Source organism: Heloderma suspectum, chromosome 2, assembly GCF_057233095.1.
Source record: "Heloderma suspectum isolate Gila_16-S chromosome 2, 16-S_ref, whole genome shotgun sequence".
Taxonomy (NCBI): domain Eukaryota; kingdom Metazoa; phylum Chordata; class Lepidosauria; order Squamata; family Helodermatidae; genus Heloderma; species Heloderma suspectum.
This window is the reverse complement of record NC_139459.1, coordinates 303,696,912-303,714,918: the sequence shown is the minus strand read 5'-3', so window position 1 is coordinate 303,714,918 and position 18,007 is coordinate 303,696,912. Positions and strand designations below refer to the sequence as shown.

Below are 18,007 nucleotides of genomic sequence, written 5' to 3'. Positions count from 1 at the left end.
CTGCAACTAAAACAACCACATATTGCTTCCCTGTTTACCACTGCCTAACTGGCGTGCTATGGTCCATGGGGTCACGAAGAGTCAGACACGACTTAACGACTGAACAACAAAAACCTTCCTCTGTAGATTGCCCTGTGGCAAATGTTATTTATTTATTACATCTATACTGCCCATTAGCTAAAGATCTCTGGGCGGTTCACAAAACAAACTTAAAACCATAAAATACAATATATTAACATAATATAAAAATCTTAAGTTTAAAATGAATAAAAGCCTGCAGCAGTGTAAAGATCTAAAAAAAGCACTAATATGTGTGCGTGTGTGTGTGTGTGTTTAACTGGAAGGATAAAAAGCTGGTTAAAAGGTCTTCACCTAGCACAGAAATGACCACAACATAGGTGCCAAGCAAGCCTCTCTGGAAAGTGCATTCCGCAACAGGGTATTACAATTTTAGACTGTAACACCCTTGGCCAAGGACCTGTCCTCTTGTTCTCTGTAAAGCACCATGCACAGTGATGGGGCAAAATTAATTAAAAATAACAGAATCAAGGAAATCTCATACACACAAAACAGGACACATTTTTATTATTTTATTTATTATTACATTTATGTCCCACCTTTTCTCCTCTTTCAAGAATCCCAAGGGAGTTTACACGGTCGTCTTCCTCTCCATTTTATCCTCACAACAACTCTGTGAGGTAGGTTAGGCTGAGTGTCAGTGACTGAACCAAAGTCACCCAGTGAGCTTCATGGCTGAGTCGGGACCAGAACTTAGATCTCCTGAGTCCCAGTCCAACATTCTGACCACTATACCACACTGGCTCTCTACACTACATATACCACATGGCTTCCTGTTTTGAGACAACAAAGGGCTCTGAACTGTCCATAAGAAAGGTCTGGAAGTTGATGGGGAAAGTAGGTTATTTTCATGAGATGAAAAAGAAAAACCCAAATGAATGTTTGGTAGGTAGACAGAGAGTAAATATTCCAGGGCCAGCCCAGCTCGTAGGCAGACTGTGGTGGTGACCTCAGGCAGCAGATGCTGGGGGGTGGGGGGTGGACAGCAACAGCAAGGTGTTGGTGGAAAGAGCTGTGTATGCCATTATGCCTACCCTGTACCACCTAAACTACCCTTCTGCCTTCAGATACAATGGAAAACACTGTCCCATCAGCAGTGTTGAAGTAAGATTCAACTGCCAGTCCCATTGGCTTCTCTGCTTGGAATGGCAAGGGGGCATCATTTGGTCCTTTGCCAAAAGGAGCAAAATGTCATGGGCCACCCTGAACTGGAACTAGTTCAGCGTAGGGCAACAAAGATGATCTTGGACTAGAAATTCAGTCCTACGAGGAAAGATTGAAGGAACTGGGCATGTTTAGCCTTGAGAAGAGAAGACGGAGAGGGGATACGATAGCACTTTCCAAGTACCTAAAGGGTTATCACACTGAAGAGGGACATAAACTGTTCTCTGTCATCCAAGACTGTAGGACACAGTCTAATGGGCTTAAGTTGCAGGAAGGCAGATTTTGATTTGAACATCAGGAAAAACATCCTAATGGCTAGAGCAGTCAGGCAGCAGAACTAACTGCCTAGGGAAGTGGTGGGCTCTACATCACTGGATATATTCATGCAGAGACATCAAGCAGCCATCTGTCAGAGATGCTTTAAACTGCGTTCCTACACTGAGCAGGGGGTTGGACTTGATGGCCCCTTGTCATGGATTTTAGGAAACAGCTGACTTTGCTTTATTGGACATGCTGGGAAGACTATTGAAAAAATGCTAATCCACCTGTTTTGTATGATGTCTTATTATGAAATGCAAATGCTAAATATTAATGATAAATAACTAAGGATTTGAAAATGTAAATAAGTACAAAGTATTGTATTAACATGTGTTAAAAAGAAGGTACAGGTTCACAAGCAGATTCATAATGAATTCTGGGTAACTGGCATAAAAATAATGGTCAGGTTGACCTGGATGGTATCCAAAGAGAAAATGCTGATTAAAAGGCCTATCACTTGGGCCCAAAGATTATTTGAGCAATGAACAGGCAGGAGACTGTAATATTCCAGGTCAAAAATGTACTTAAAGTTTTTGCTTATCAATTAATGAGCAAAAAATATTGTGTAAGGTATACATATCAAAAAGCTTGATATACAAATGTCTAGAATAAATTATGTACTCAGATTTAATTGGCGAATTTTGGGTAGAGAGTTATCTTCTCAAAAAGGAAAGGCCATCCCATCTCCCAGACCAGGCTAAAAAAAGTGAATTCTCTTCACCCCACATTAACATAGTAGAGAATGACAAATGAACTATGCCAATGGCACATGGCACACTACAGATACTAAAAGTAGTCAAAAGAAATGGAGGTTAAGCAGAACTCCCATAAGTCCTGGGCCCAGTGCTCTTCAACATTTTTATTAATGACTTGGAGGAGGAGATGCAGGGAATGCTGATCAAATTTGCAGATGACACAAAATTGGGTGGGATAGCTAATACCTTGGAAGACAGAAACAAAATTCAAAGTGATCTTGATAGACTGGAGTGCTGGGCAGAAAATAACAGAATGAAATTTAACAGGGATAAATGCCAAGTTCTGCACCTAGGAAAAAGAAACCAAAGTCACAGTTACGAGATGGCTGATACGTGCCTCAACAAGTACTACAAGCGAGAAGGAATTGTTGTCGATCACAAGCTGAATATGAGCCAACAATGTGATGTGGCTACAAAAAAGGCAAACACTACTTTTGGCTGCATTAAGAGAAGCATAGTTTCCAAATCCCAGGAAGCACAAGTTCCCCTCTACTCAGCACTGGTTAGGCCTCATCTGGAGTACTGTGTCCAGTTCTAGGCACCACACTTTAAGAAGGATGCAAACAAGCTGGAGAGGGTTCAGAGGAGGGTAACAAAGATGATCAGGGGACTGGAAACAAAGCCCTATGAAGAGAGACTGAAAGAACTGGGCATGTTTAGCTTCAAGAAGACTGAGGGGAGATATGAGAGCGCTCTTCAAGTCCTTGAAAGGTTGTCAAAGAGGAAGGCCAGGATCTCTTCTCGATCATCCCAGAATGCAGGACACAGAATAATGGGCTCAAATTACAGGAAGCCAGATTCCGGCTGAACATCAGGAGAAACTTCCTGACTGTTAGAGCAACACGGTAATGGAACCAATGACCTTGGGAGATAGTGGGCTCTCCCACAATGGAGGCATTCAAGACAGGGCTGGACAGCCATCTGTCAGGGATGCTCTGTTTCGGATTCCTGCATTGAGCAAGGGGCTGGAGTTGATGGTCTTATAGGCCCCTTCCAACCTACTATTCTGATTCTAATAATAATAATAATAATAATCTAATATTGTGAGGGTTTCTGTCCTAAACTATTGTTCTGAAGGGTCTCTTAGCACACGCTCTAGCGTTCGGCATGGTGTTTGTTTTTTAATGAAGGGGCCGCTGAACGTTGTTTTTCTGGACGTGTGTGGCTTACTGCATCCACCCCATGTAGTTAGGCGTGACTGGTGAATTTGGTTCATTTAGAAATGGTCGTTCTGGGCCATTCTGTTCTGTTCCGGATGAGTTCTGGCATTAAGGGGATAATAATAATAATAATAATAATAATAATAATAAAAATATTGCGAGGGTTTCTGTCCTCAATTATTGTTCTGAGCGGTCTCTTAGCACACGCTCTAGTGTTGGGCATGGTGTGTGTTTGCTTTTTAATGAAAGGGCCGCTCCGGCTGGTTCCGTTCCAGTTTTTACACCGTCCCCCATTGTCAGTCGAGGACCCTCTCGCTTCTTATTACGCGCCCGCACGAATGGTAACCAGGATCCTCGGATTCAGGCTTCCGGGGCACAGGGAAAGGCTTCCAGGCGGCTTGGAGAGCCTCCGGCACGTGCCCTTTGCAAGAGCGAGCTCCAGCCTTAGCCCATCCGTGGGCGCAGAGCGCGGGGACGCTCGTGATTCTGGGACCCGGAGCGGCACTTCGGGCGGGTTAACAAACCGGCGCGCGCCCCCCTCGTGCGAACGGGGCGTGGGGAAGAGGAGCCCGCTCCAGGACCCCCGCGCGGAGCTGCCGCATCTGGCCAGGCCGCCCATGGCCCGGCGTGGCGCGGCGCTGCTGGGCGGCCACGACGCCGGCCCGCGGGCGACATAGGCCAGCCCCGCCGCCTCCCCCCGTCAGCCCGAGAGCGCTCCCGCCAGCGCAGGCGCGGCCGAGAAGGCGGCGACGGGGGCGGGCCTGTTCGCCGCCGTGCGGCCAGCAAGGGCGGGGCGGCGGGGCCGGCGAGAGCGGGGCCGGCCTCCGCGGTACCAGCCCCTCCGCCGCCGCTGTGTTCACATCCGACGCCGACTCTCCCGGGCTGCCCTTCCCAGCCTCGGCCCGCTAACCTTGCTCGCTCGCCCCCCCAGGCCGCGTCAATGCGGCGCCTTCCGCCGCCGGGCCATGGACACCAGCGACCTCTTCGCCAGCTGCAAGAAGGGCGATGTTTGCCGAGTGCGGTGAGGCCCGGGCCCAGGCTGAAAGTTACGGGGCGGGGGTGGAGGCGGGATTCGGGGCCCCGAGCAGGGGCGCGGCCCTGTCCCGAGTTGAAAGTGGGGTCGGGCTCTGGGCAGGCGCGCACAGACTGGCCAGGGAGCGTAAGGCCTGGCGTGCCGTGGCCCGTGGGGTCACGAAGAGTCGGACGCGACTTGCCGACTGAACAGCAACAACCACCGTTTGGAAAGTAACTGATTGGAAGAGGTGGGGGCTTGAGCGGGGGTTAATACAACCCCTGGGTTTTAACCCTCAGAGCTCCCATTTTATAATTTCTCTCGAACAGTTGCATGCTACTTTTCAACAACCAAAAGTTCTCGAAGTGGTTTACGCGGTAGAACTGGGCAACAATCTGAAATGTTTTTGGCACGTATGAAAATGAGATGGGCAAGACTGCTCTAGGCATGTACAAAGTGTTTTCCATAACCACACCACTACCCCACACGTTTAGGCATAAAGGGAAAAACAACTCTTGTGTTTTCCCACGGCTTCTGACTGTATTCTTTCCACAGAAAATCTATTAAAGAGGAAAAGACGAATAGATGCACAGCCTTTTAGCAGTACTAGGAAGCACCCTAACAAACGTATTATAGCATAAGGCCATAAGCTTTTGTGGACTAGTGTCTACTTCATCACATGCACAAAGTTATCCTCATTGGGCAGACGTACATATGCGTGTATGGATTGTAACCAGTGAAGTTACAGGGAAATGGCATTCAAAAAGTACAGACTCTGACCATTATGTTAAAGCTTAAAAGTATATAAAACTTTTAATGACTGTTCAGAAAATAGTGTTGATGATAGCACTAGCATCCTCACATTGATAAGCTAGCTAACATCTGTAGTGGGTTAACAACCCATTGTCTTGGTTCAAGCCACAGTGATGGAAATTTAAGTCCGTGATAGAACTGAACTGCTTTTCAGTGTGTGTCCTAGTTGTTTCTGTGTACTGAATATCTACCTAATATTGGAACATGCCTTCTCAAATTTATGTGTTGCTGGAAGAATGCCAACTGTTCTTCAGTACTCTAGTTTTAGAAGTAATCTTGGGAGGGAAATAAAACTGAATAATATATGGGGAAAGTATGTAGGTTTGTGGTCTTGGGGGGGGAATCACACTCTCTTATCACATTTAGCATGAAGTAGATTTTTAAAGAGAACAAGCTATTAAATGAAACAGCCTCTCAAATAAAATGCTCAACTGTAATGCTCAAACAATACAAAATAAAATATTGGAAGGCTTGTATGAGCTGGGTGCATGCATGCTGGAGTTATGGAGGTATAAACAGAGTAGAGGGAAAGGGTACAGGGCACAGCCTGGGATATTTTGGAGGGAGAAAGGCCTGGAGAGACAAGGAGAGCAGGGAGCAAGCAAGGATTGGAGATGTGGTAGAGAAAGGGCTTGCGTCAGGGAAAGAGTTGGGAAGCAAATTTTTTTTCAGAGTTCCCCCAAGACATTTTATTGGGGTATATGTCTGTTTCACAGTTCTTAGTTAATCCCTGTGGTTTATACTTTTTCCTGAGTATTTCTCTACTTGAGAAGATGTTACGCTAGCCTTGTATTTAAGTACTTGTCTGGTAGCAATATGCACCAGAGGACTGCATACTGGCGAATGCATAGAATTCCATACAGGTGAGTGAGCAGACTGGCAGAAGAGGACCAGAGTGCTCCTTTGTGCCTAGTATTGAAACCAAGCAGGCTGCCAGATGAAAGAAGTACTCCGCTCCGCACTCAGAGAAATGCAGTGGGCTGCTGGAGGACCAGCAGAGCTCTCTGTCCCTCTGTTTGTGGGCTTATTTACAAGATGGCATTATGCTTCCTTCTTGAAACAAAATCCTTGGAGTTTTTACTTCTATAAGTACACAGAACATTTTCACAATCAAAAACTAGTAATACAGTGCTTTTAATACAAAACATGAAGGATCTATTAGACAGTAACAGACATCTCAAATATATTAGTTTAATATCTCAATCTTAGATGATAGAAAAGGCAATGATATTTTCATTTTGTTTACTTCTGCTTTTGCTTGCCCACGTTTGCCAACTTTTCCTCCCAAAGCCCCTATGGTTTGTTAATAATATGACTGTTACCATGTTTCTTCATGTCTGTAATGGAGAGGTCCCATGTTCTTGCAATGTTTTTAAAAAGAAAACAACTTCTGCCTCTTTATGGCTATCAGCTCAGCTTCATTTCATATCCTGAAACAGCTGACAACTTCAGATATCCTCAGAGAACCAGAACATGAAAGAACAGCCATATAGAAGGACAAATGTTCTTTTAAGAATTTATAAAACTATTTCACCTCAGTTTGAAGAAGACATCATTACTTTAGCTTCATGTTGCTGTTATCTTTAATTTGTATGCCGCTTTTCCCCATGAATGTGCCCAATGTGGTTCACAACAGAAGAAAGAAGAATACAACACCGCCATCACATGTCAAAACATATTTACAAAAACAAACCAATAACAGCTGATATTACAGCAATTCATAAAAGCAAGAGTAAATATGTATCAGCACTGTAAGAGCCATCTACTATGAACTGTCATTTCATAACACCATTATAACATTACAGATTCATTGCATGCTAAGCAGTATCGATCACTAAACTAATACCGATCACATCATAACATTTCAAATTCATTGTGAAGTACATAATAGCAATAACCAAAACTGACATAACTAATTTCAATATCATTCTTTAGAACTAGCAAAAACCGTGCATCCTTTTCAGCCATAATCCAATTTACTTGCAGAAATACACATCTGAGGCCCTTCTTGGAATGCCTCCACATACTGAGATCTGGTGAAGGCCTTTTCTTTGGTGGCCCCCAAATTTTGGAACATCCTCACTTGAAAAAACTGCCTCATACCAGCTTCATTGACTTTTTGGCACCAGGCAAAGACCTTTTTACTTGCTCAGGCCTTTCACATTTTTGGCTTGCTACCTTTTTCCCTTCTAATTGTATGTTTTAAAGCTGTGTTTTAAAATTTACTTTCTCTGTGCTGCTTTGATCTTTATCTTTTGTTTTAAAAATACTATTGTTTTTGCTTGTTTGTTTTTAAGTGATGTTATTGATGTTACTGTGTTTTTTATTATATGTGTCTTCCATAGAGCTTCAGCTATGGGGCAACTCATAAATAAAACAAAGAACTATAGTAATAGTCTACCCTCAGACACCAGCCAGTGTTTCTCCTGGTTTTTACCATAGCTGATTTTGCTTACGGTTCCTAAACGTCATTGATATTCCACTCTTCCTCCCAGGAGCTCAGGGTCTGTGTGTCCCCCCCCCCAGGGGGGGCACATTTTATCCTTGAACTTTCCTATGAGGTGGATTAGGCTGAGAGAGAGTGAGTGTCCTCAGTGTGCTTAATCCCAGACCTGGTCCAGAACTCAAAGCATTACACCATCCTGGCTCCCTTTCTTTTGTTCCCAGTCAACAAAATAGAAATAAAGCCTGTATTTTTCCTTTCATATTATGCTCGTAATAATCTATATGTACAGTATTGGTCCCCATATAATTGATGGTGTTAACCTTGATGTAGAGATGGACTTCTGAGGGGTTTTGTTTGTGTCTTACTTAAAAAAAAAAATAAGGGAAGATGTTTGTTGTAGTAGTGGAGAGAAGGAAGTGCCCAAACTAAAACATCCAATGAAGAGGATTCATTTATTGTATTATTTTTGGAGAAGAGGGAAGGGAATTAGTATAACAGGAGAGGAATAATTCTGATGGTGTCCCACTTGTCTTTTGCATGGGTACTCCCAAGCTTGAGTGGGACACTGTTGGTGGGAACACTTCTTTAAAAAAAAAGAAAAGAAAAATGGGTGCTGAATCTATGATTGAAGTGGGCTGGATGAATTCTTAAGTGTTGCTGTCCCTTTGTTTCTCTTTCAGATACCTTCTTGAACAGAGAGATGTTGAAATCAATGTCCGAGATAAATGGGACAGTACCCCTTTGTGAGTGCTTTGGTCTTGCACTATGCATGTTGTTTGGTAACTCATACAGGATTTTTAGAAACACCACCTTCTTTCAGGTGTTGCAGCATTTTCCCATCTTACTGGGTTTTTAAAAATTCTTGTATCATGCTCTTACATGCTGCTGTCAGTAGTCTCTCCCAGATAACACAGGTGGCCCATGCTGTCTGTTGTTGACTAGCCGCTCTTCTAATGGAAATAATTTTCCTCATCTGAACGAACCTTCTGGGTGGCAATGGAGTCCCTACCACCACTTTTGGAGTAATGTGTGGCAACCACTTTAATAGCATGTCCAGAAGAGCCCTGCTGGATTGGGCCAAAGGTCCATCTAGTCTAACATTCTGTTTCAAAAAGTGGTCAGCAAGAAAGATGCTTCTGAGAAGCTTACAATGGCCCTGACTGTTTGTTTGGCCCCAGCATACGTATGTTGTTCAGAAATACACTACCTCTGAAGGAAAATGCCTGCCTTAACAGGCAGGATAGCATAGGGGTCTCTCTCGAGTTGCACAGTGTGTCCTTGGGATATTGCACAGTGACGTCAGTCTCTAAACAATTGTACCGGCTACCACTCTATTAACTGGCAAAATTCGGGGTGGTGGGTTTTGCCTTTTGCCTTTAAAACCCTAAAAAACCTTATCACCTGTGTACTTGGAGGGCTACCTCCTCCTGCATGAACTTCCCAAATATACTGAGGTCATTATTGGAGGCCTTCCTCTGGGTTACCTTGCCTTCTGAAGTGAGGTGGGTAGAGACTGGGAAAAGGGCCTTTATCATTGTGGCACCCCAGATGTGGATTGCTTTCCCCAGGGAGGCTGATGGCAATCACCTGGCTGTCTTTTCAGTGCCATCTTTCACCCTCCCGTCTTTCCCCAATTGTTTCCCAAATATCATCCTATTTACAGTCTTCCATAGAACGCAGTGGGTGCCATTAAAAACAAAGGCAGCTCTATCTTCAAGATCTTAGTTCTCTTTTGTGGTCACCCTAGATTGTGCTAGAACCCAGTAACTGCCATTTATATATAAAGACAACTAAACTGCACAGCAGTGTAATACAGGAAAATAAAAATTAGAACTAAATGTCCATGGATTTGGCGTAAGCCTAGAGCAAAGCTGCATTGAAACATAATCTTTGTTTGGCTGCTTGAATCTTTTACATGGTCTATTCATGCTTTTAAAAGATGTAAGGAGATGCAGCAGTAAATACTCGGTGATAAACCCCAGTCAGGTATTTTGCAGACCAACTTCAAAGTACTTTGCCAGGTGCCTTTCTCTGATTTTTCTCTGGCGTTCTTTTCTACTTGCAGTATACAAAAATGCATACTTGGGCTGCTCTGTAGTTCCTAGAAAAGAGAGTTGGAAAGAGGCCTTTTGGCCCCTTGTTACAACAGAAAGACAGAATGAGAATAAAGATGTGAAGACTTGGAAAAATGTTGTTTTCCTGGTATTTGTCTGGGCTTTCTCATTGTTGAAAGCACTGGATCAATATCTTACAAGGAATTAATAACTCATGTGATTCTAGGATCTCCATTACATTGCAGAGTTGGTGCTGTGGGTGGACTCTTGGGGACCACGGGACCACAATACATTCAATCATTCAGTAAAATGGTCATTTCTAAGGGTATGTTTTTGACCTCCTTGCTCTTCTTAACAGGTATTATGCTTGTCTCTGTGGACATGAAGAGCTTGTACAGTACCTTCTAGCCAATGGTAAGAGAGAGGTTGATGGATATCTTCTTTCGCCTGGAGACTGTCTGTCCAATATATGTGGTTATCTGTGTGTCTCTAAAATTGTCTCTATGAAACTATATTGTAATAAAGCCAATTTATAATCCTGCTGTGATGGAAGACTACATAGTTCTGTTGGGAGTGGAATCTGTTGGTTATGGTGGTCCAACAGCTTGAATTTTTTTTGCAAGGAACTCTTGTGGTAGTAGTGTTAATGCAGGAGTCAGGACTAGGTTTTTCAGAAGGCTGTGATGTTAGTCCTAGAGCAATATTGGAACTGGATGTTAGCTAGTCCTAAGAACTGCTATTTGTTTTTAATCTAGTCTGCTTGATAGCATTTTGTGCCATAAAATGGACCTAAAAGTAAGTGCCTAATTTTCAGTTTAAGAAATCACTAAATGTCAAATAGGATTCATGATTGATGCACATAACAGGCCTGGGGTCTTTTAGAGCATTTCTGCCTGTCTTCTTATCACAGCACCCCAGAAGTTCATGGATAAACTGGACTAGGTCGAGGTCTAGTTGCTCCATTGTTACCATTAGAAATATATCCACCCTGAAACAAATATGCCACCATTTTATTGAGTGAGTAGTAGAAGCTCTTAGTAGTTGCTTTGTCTTAGAGATCTGTCTAGGCTACCAAGCTATAAGCATCTAGGGTACCAAACATCCAATTTTTAAGCACTCAGTTCCTCTAGACGATTATTGTACTGTTTCTTAGGGAGCAATGCTATGGCTGCTAATCAGTGGCTAGACAGCCATAGGATATGTCAGCTTCTGGGAACTGACCTCGGAGCCCATGCTCTGAGGTCGGTTCCCAGAGAACCAACCGCCCCCACCCCCCGTGCTGCCCTTGCAGGCAGCTCGGAACGGCCCTGCGCTCGGAAGAGGAGCGTGGAGCGGCGAAAATGGGGTGTTCTGACGAGTGTTCTGGGGCGGGGAAGGCGGAAATGCCAGTATAACACATCCTGTGTGTTGTCCAGCAGCTGCTTTCCCCGCTCCGCCTTCCCACAGCTAGACAGCTGAAATCAGCTGTCTAGCCACAAATGCAGGGTGGCTGAAGCACGGAGGGGCCAATCCCCTCTGCGCTTCTCCTGCCCTGCATTGGATAGGCGGTCGTCTGTGAGTTTGGAGGCAGCCACCTGTTCCCATAGGATTGCACCCTTAGTAACTTGGCTGAAAGGACAAAGACGTTAATATGGGATGAGAAGCTTTGTAGAACCCTTCTCCCTTACCACCACCCCTGTTTGTTTAATCATGGTTAAGTTTATTATTTAACATGTACAAAGAGCATAACATTGCAGTCGGAGAAATAAAAAGCAGAACATTGTTTCTGATGCGATATTAGATGACATACTAATAGGCAGATGTAAAAAATTGTAGTTCTTCCTGGGATACGAAAAACAAATCTCGCCTTTGAAGTGTAGTGTTGAATTCAGTGAGCATAGCTTTTGCTAAATCCATGACTGAATATACCTTGACTGTTTTCTTACCTGGAAAAATTATTCCAGTGACCCAGTGTGATCTAGGAAGATAGAATTTTAGACCAGGAGGACCGAGTTGGATTCCTCATATAGAATATAAAGCAGATTCAGGTTGTCCTAGTGGAAGAATGCATATCTGAGATGATTTGCCAATGTCTGGAATCGACAGTACATATTTTAGGAGGCAATCCTATCAATTGTGCCCTTAATGATCGGAACCCCTTGAACTCTGAGGCTTCCGATCTTCCAATGCAGGGCTGGAGGAGTGGTGATCTTTGCCTCCTTGTTCTCCCACCCTGCATATCTTGCTATACCGGCTTTTTAGCAACCGTGCTTAGAAGTGGGAGGGAAGGACGCCCAGGATAACTCATATCTGCCCTCTCTGGTCTCTTCCCATCCTTTCCCACCAGAACACCCCTCCCCCCCAGTTGATTTTCCAGCCTCAGAGGAGAGCCGGCACAGTTCTTTCCGCCTCGACTGCAACGGGGTACCTCTGACTCCCTCTTCCGAGGCTGGAGTGCTTGCTCTGTCCTTGGAGGGGGCAATCCCCAGTATCCTGTGGCCCCTCGGACAATGTCTAGGGGACATAGGATTGCGCCCTTAGATGTTTTGCTGCTTTTTGGAAATGTCAGTGAACAGTAGCTACATCCATCCTGACTCCATTAGAAATGGAGGTACTCTGTCCAGTGCTGTCAACAGAGGATTATATTGAATTGGGACAACTTACTATAGTTATTCCTAACTCTATGTGATCACACAGTCAAATTACTTTCTTTCCTAAATCTCTGGTGTTCTTTATGTAAGGTGATTTAGACCTGGTTCACACATAATGCTTATTTAACTGGTGGCACGCATGGCTTATTTAACTCATAGTTAACACAGGGTTTAACGCCCTGCCTAGGGTTTGTGTGGCAGATGATTGAACAAACAATGATTTGTTTTCTCAGCCCCTAGATTGTTTTCCTCCTCCTTTGCCTGCTCCCTACCCTGTATCTCAGATTTCTTTGCAGCTCTGAGGTACTAGCATAGAAGCGTGGCTGGGTTTTTTGTTTTGTTTTTTACCACTCCTATGCGCTGCCAGTGTCGCTTGGCAGGAACAACCGGCTATTCTGGGTTCTCACGTAACAACAACCCTTGGTTTAAACAACCCAGAGTACACAACCCAACAATAAGCCATGGGTTCTCTTTCTGGGTTGATCGTTGTTAACAAACCATGGTTTGTTAGCGTGGCTGGGTTTGCACATTACGACAATCCAGAATGCAATGATCCATGGGTTAAGAAATCCAGGGCAGCTTCAGGTAGTATTTCTAAGGGCCCAAAGGGTATAACCATTTCCTACCACTCCGTTTCAGATACTTGTTTTCATTTTACTGGGGATTTTACAAGCATATTCTAACCTGTATTTTAATACAATATTTGTAGTGTACTTTAAAACAGATCCCTTTCTTTATGAGTGTAGCAGGAACCTTTTTCTGGAAAGTATTGTAGAATTGATTGAAGCTGATGGTACCATTCATCCAGCAATTTTGGTTAATTGAGCGACCTTGCAGTTATACCAGACAATAATTGAAGACACTGGTTATTATGGTCAAGGTTTAATTTTACTTCATGAGTTGTGCTTCAGACCTGAAGAACATACAAAAATGCTTGCAGTGAGGTCTGAATCTTTGTTGGGGTTGGGGGAGGTTTTTAGTTCAATTTTATTTGCATAGAATAAATATCACCTACATAGCTCAGTTCATAGAATCATAGACTACTAGGGTTGGAAGGGGCCTATAAGACCATCAAGTCCAACCCTCTGCTCAGTGCATTTGTATAGATATGTTTTTATAAGGTACATATAACATGGCAAATCATAAATACTGGTCCTATTTACAGGTGCAAAATGTGAAGCAAACACCTTTGATGGGGAGCGTTGTTTATATGGGGCCTTGAGTGATGCTATCCGGCGGGTGTTGAAGGAGTACAAGCAGATCACAGCAAAGTGCATGAAGAGGGACTACTATGATGTCTTCCTTCAGCGGTGAGATGTATCTTGGTGTCGGCAGAATGATTTTCTTCATTAGGGGCTCATGAGCATTGGCGTACTTGACCATGTCCATTGATCTGCCATGCCATTGCCTGGGACAAGTGATGTCTTGCCTGGATTACTGTAATGTGTAATATGTGGGGCTGCCCTGAGAGACGACAAACGCTTCAATTAGCGCAGAATGTGGCTGCAAGGATTTTAGCTGGTTCAACCAGGTGGAGTCATATTACTCCAATTTTGAAAGAGATATATTGGCTGCCTATTTGCTTCTGAGACCAATTCAAGTAGACTTTTGCTGCCATTCAGTCTGTAGCTGTTATGAAGGATATGTTATTGTATTTGTGTTAAAATGATGTGTGTCTATTATAAACTGCCCTGGAATCCATTGAATGAAGGATGGCTTAGAAAAATTTAACTAAATACATTTTTATTTGAGGTTGTTTAAAAGACATATTATGATCTTGTCTCGGTGAAGCTTGCTATGACAAGTCTGCAAAGCTCCTGTTAGTACATAAGAATCTGAAGGTTTCCTTAAAGGTGCTTAACTCCCCCAGCCTTCTCATACGCTCCATCCACAGTAAAAATTGTAGCCATCAGCATGAATGGCAGAAACAAAATAGGATTCCTCAAAATACATGAATATTCAGTATTAGCAATATTATTTTAGAACCCCAATGTTATTCCTTTGAAAGAACAAGACGCTTGTTTGTGTTGAGTCCTCCTAGTGTGTAACACACACTCTCTCTCTCTCTCTCTGCCCCAGTCCAGTTTTTCTCCACAATCTTCTGACTAAGCATGCAACAGATTTCTTTTTTTCTCATTTTCCTTACAGGCTTCTAGAACAGGGTTACCAAAGTGACATTGTCTTTATTGTCCATGGGAAGTCTTTCTGTGCTCATCGCTGTGTACTTGGTGCCCGAAGTGCATATTTTGCAGAAATGTTTGAGACCAAGTGGAAGGGGAAGAATGTCATAGCACTGAAGCATCCACTGGTGAGGAGACCTATGGTTGTTTTTTCTGACATTTTGTCTGCTGTTGGGGTTTCTGTAGCTGCCATTAGCCAGAAGCTAATGGCCAAGAAGTTGTGCCACAAAGAGCCGAAACAATAGGGTACGGCGGAAAGCCATACTGACATCACTTTTGGCAGTATGCAGGCTGCTGCAGTTGTCCCATGGTTGCTCTTTCACCCACGTCTGTCTGCAATGTAAGTGAAGGAAGAGTTAGCATGGCCTGAAAACAAATGCAATGGAGTGTGCGCAGACCTGATCAGCGTTGGAATGAATGTCATGTGAAGCTGATCCTTGGAAAGAACAGATATTGCAAACATGACGTTAGTTTCTGTTTATATATTTGTTTTCTTAAACAAAAGTGAAGTTAGAAGGAAATTACTAGAGCAGATTCTTTCGCTGATAGCCTTTGTTACATGAAGCCAGTTCCTTTAGAAGCAGATTTGATGGAACGGCATAGACACATGATGTACTGAGAGAGCCTTTGATCCTCATAACAATTTGTCTTTGTGATTCATGACTTAAAACTCTTCATCCCAAGTGCTAAGGATAAAAAATTGTGCTGCCTCATACAAAAGTACTTTCGTGGAATCATAAAAGACATATTTAAGAAAAACGCTGTACACTGTCCATCCAAAGTTCCAGAGCAGCCATCATGGTTGATAATACAAGGAAGTGACAGCTGTTACCTGCATAACGGTTAAAGATGTCATAAAGATGTCACTTTTTATCGGTGCTATCTGTTGGTCTGTATTGTGTCAGCGATTGGGTTCAGCACAATAACAACATGATAACTCACACTCAAGGTTGAATATGGGTTGAGTGTGGGTTGTTGTTGAACTGTGGGTCGTTGTGTTGTCTGAACTCAGCCGCGATAACAAACACCATGAACAACCCACAGTTCACAATCTAAAAATAAACCACGAGTTCTCTTCCTGGTTAGGAAAAGCCATCCATACTGTATAGCAAAATTACAATCCAGTCGATTGGACACACCAAATATAGTAAAGTGTACCTGCGTTACCAACTCACTTCAGTTGCATTATTTCTTTTAAAAATTCAGTACCGTTTCTAAACAGAAATGCAGATTGTCTCACCCTTTTAAAAGGTAACCTGTTGAAAGCAGGAACACCATACATAATCCTTTTCCAATGTACAGGTGTCTTATGCTTAACTTATATGCTTGCTTAAGGTTTCAGGTGGTAGGGCCTGCTCTGCATATGCAGCCGAATAAGGTGGTAGATGGAATCTGGAGGTGATACAATGCACTTGAGACTACACGTGTGAGTGCCATTAAAAAAAAACTCCCTGGAGTAAAACTAGCACATCAGGGGGAGATGTTCTAGGCTAGCATTCTCAGTGCTATGCTAGTTTTCTACATGTAGATAATTTTTACATTTGGAATACTCAAAAAGTATGATTCCTCTACCTACACTATGAATGGTGCAGTCCATTCTACCACCATCTTGCATAGATACTAAGCCTGACATTATCACCAAAGCTGCCTCAGCTTCTTTAAAACATACTCTTCCTTTGATTAACGCTTGGGACTTTGATCTGGAACACTGACTTGGGATGAATACTGAATCAACTAACCCAATACTGAATCAACCCATTGGACATGCTGGCTGGGAATGCTGGGACTTGTAGTTCAACACACCTGGAGGGCATCAGGTTGGGGAAGGCTGGCCTAGGCACCCTTTACCTTCTAGTTTAGATCTCAGTAATATTGGTGTTTGTTTCAAACTATGGCATTGTGCAATCTCTATAAATAACTACTTCCATTTTTTGTACAGATCAATCCAGCGGCCTTTGGCTCCCTTCTGCAGTATCTCTATACAGGTAAATCTGGTCATGTGCTGTGATAAAACAATAGTTGCTACTTTGGGGGTTTATATCCTCACTAGAAATACATTTTGCATATGTATTTATTTGTTGTTGTTGTTCAGTCGTTCAGTCGTGTCCGACTCTTCGTGACCCCATGGACCATAGCACGCCAGGCCTTCCTGTCCTGCGCTCTCTCCCAGAGCATGCTCAAGTTCATATTCATTGCATCCGTGATGCTATCTAGCCAGCTCATCCTCTGCCGTCCCCTTCTCCTTTTGCCTTCAGTCTTTCCCAGCATCAGGGTCTTTTCCAGGGAGTTTTCTCTTCGCATTAGGTGGCCAAAATATTGGAGCTTCAGCTTCATTATCTGTCCTTCCAATGAGCACTCAGGGTTGATTTCCTTGAGGATGGACTGATTTGACCTCCTTGCAGTCCAGGGCACTCGTAAGAGTCTTCTCCAGCACCACAGTTCGAAAGCATCAATTCTTCGGCGCTCAGCCTTCCTTATAGTCCAGCTCTCACAGCCATACATTACTACTGGGAAAACCATAGCTTTGATTAGACGGACCTTTGTCGGCAAGGTGATGTCTCTGCTTCTTACTATGCTGTCTAGGTTGGCCATAGCTTTCCTCCCAAGGAGCAAGCGTCTTTTAATTTCATGGCTACAGTCACCGTCTGCGGTGATCTTGGAGCCCAAGAAAGTAAAATCTGCCACTGCTTCCATTTCTTCCCCTTCTATATGCCAGGAAGTGATGGGGCCAGATGCCATGATCTTCATTTTTTTAATGTTGAGTTTCAAACCAGCTTTTGCACTCTCCTCTTTCACCCTCAACAAGAGGCTCTTGAGATCCTCTTCGCTTTCTGCCATTAGGGTGGTATCGTCTGCATATCAGAGGTTGTTGATAATTCTCCCAGCAATCTTAATTCCGACCTCTGATTCATCCAACCCGGCATTTCTCATGATGTACTCTGCATATAAGTTAAATAAGCAGAGTGACAATATGCAGCCTTGTCGTACTCCTTTCCCAATTTTGAACCAATCGGTTGTTCCATGTTTGGTTCTTACTGTTGCTTCTTGACCCTTGTACAGGTTTCTCAGGAGACAGGTAAGGTGGTCTGGTACTCCCATCACTTTAAGAATTTGCCACAGTTTGTTGTGATCCACACAATCAAAGGCTTTAGCGTAGTCAATGAAGCAGAAATAGACGTTTTTCTGGAATTCTCTTGCTTTCTCCATGATGCAGCGAATGTTGGCGATTTGATCTCTAGTTCCTCTGCCTCTTCGAAACCCAGCTTGTACTTCCGGTAGTTCTCGGTTCACATACTGCTGAAGCCTAGCTTGTAGGATTTTGAGCATCACCTTGCTGGCATGTGAAATGAGCGCAATTGTGCGGTAGTTTGAACACTCTTTGGCATTGCCCTTCTTT

The 18,007-nt window shown here is 43.5% G+C and overlaps 1 protein-coding gene across 2 annotated transcripts in view; it reads left to right on the top strand.

The window, feature by feature from the left end:
* Window positions 1–4,265: 4,265 nt before the first annotated feature.
* The window catches only part of ABTB1 (ankyrin repeat and BTB domain containing 1), a 50,154-nt gene continuing 36,412 nt past the window's right edge, over window positions 4,266–18,007 (top strand). For both annotated transcript variants that reach the window (XM_084840171.1, XM_084840170.1), the window contains exons 1-6: window positions 4,266–4,496; window positions 8,427–8,489; window positions 10,159–10,214; window positions 13,596–13,740; window positions 14,579–14,738; window positions 16,550–16,595. In XM_084840171.1, coding sequence (XP_084696297.1) covers window positions 4,441–4,496; window positions 8,427–8,489; window positions 10,159–10,214; window positions 13,596–13,740; window positions 14,579–14,738; window positions 16,550–16,595 — 526 coding nt within the window. In that variant the 5' untranslated portion in view covers window positions 4,266–4,440. The remainder of the gene's footprint in view (window positions 4,497–8,426; window positions 8,490–10,158; window positions 10,215–13,595; window positions 13,741–14,578; window positions 14,739–16,549; window positions 16,596–18,007) is intronic.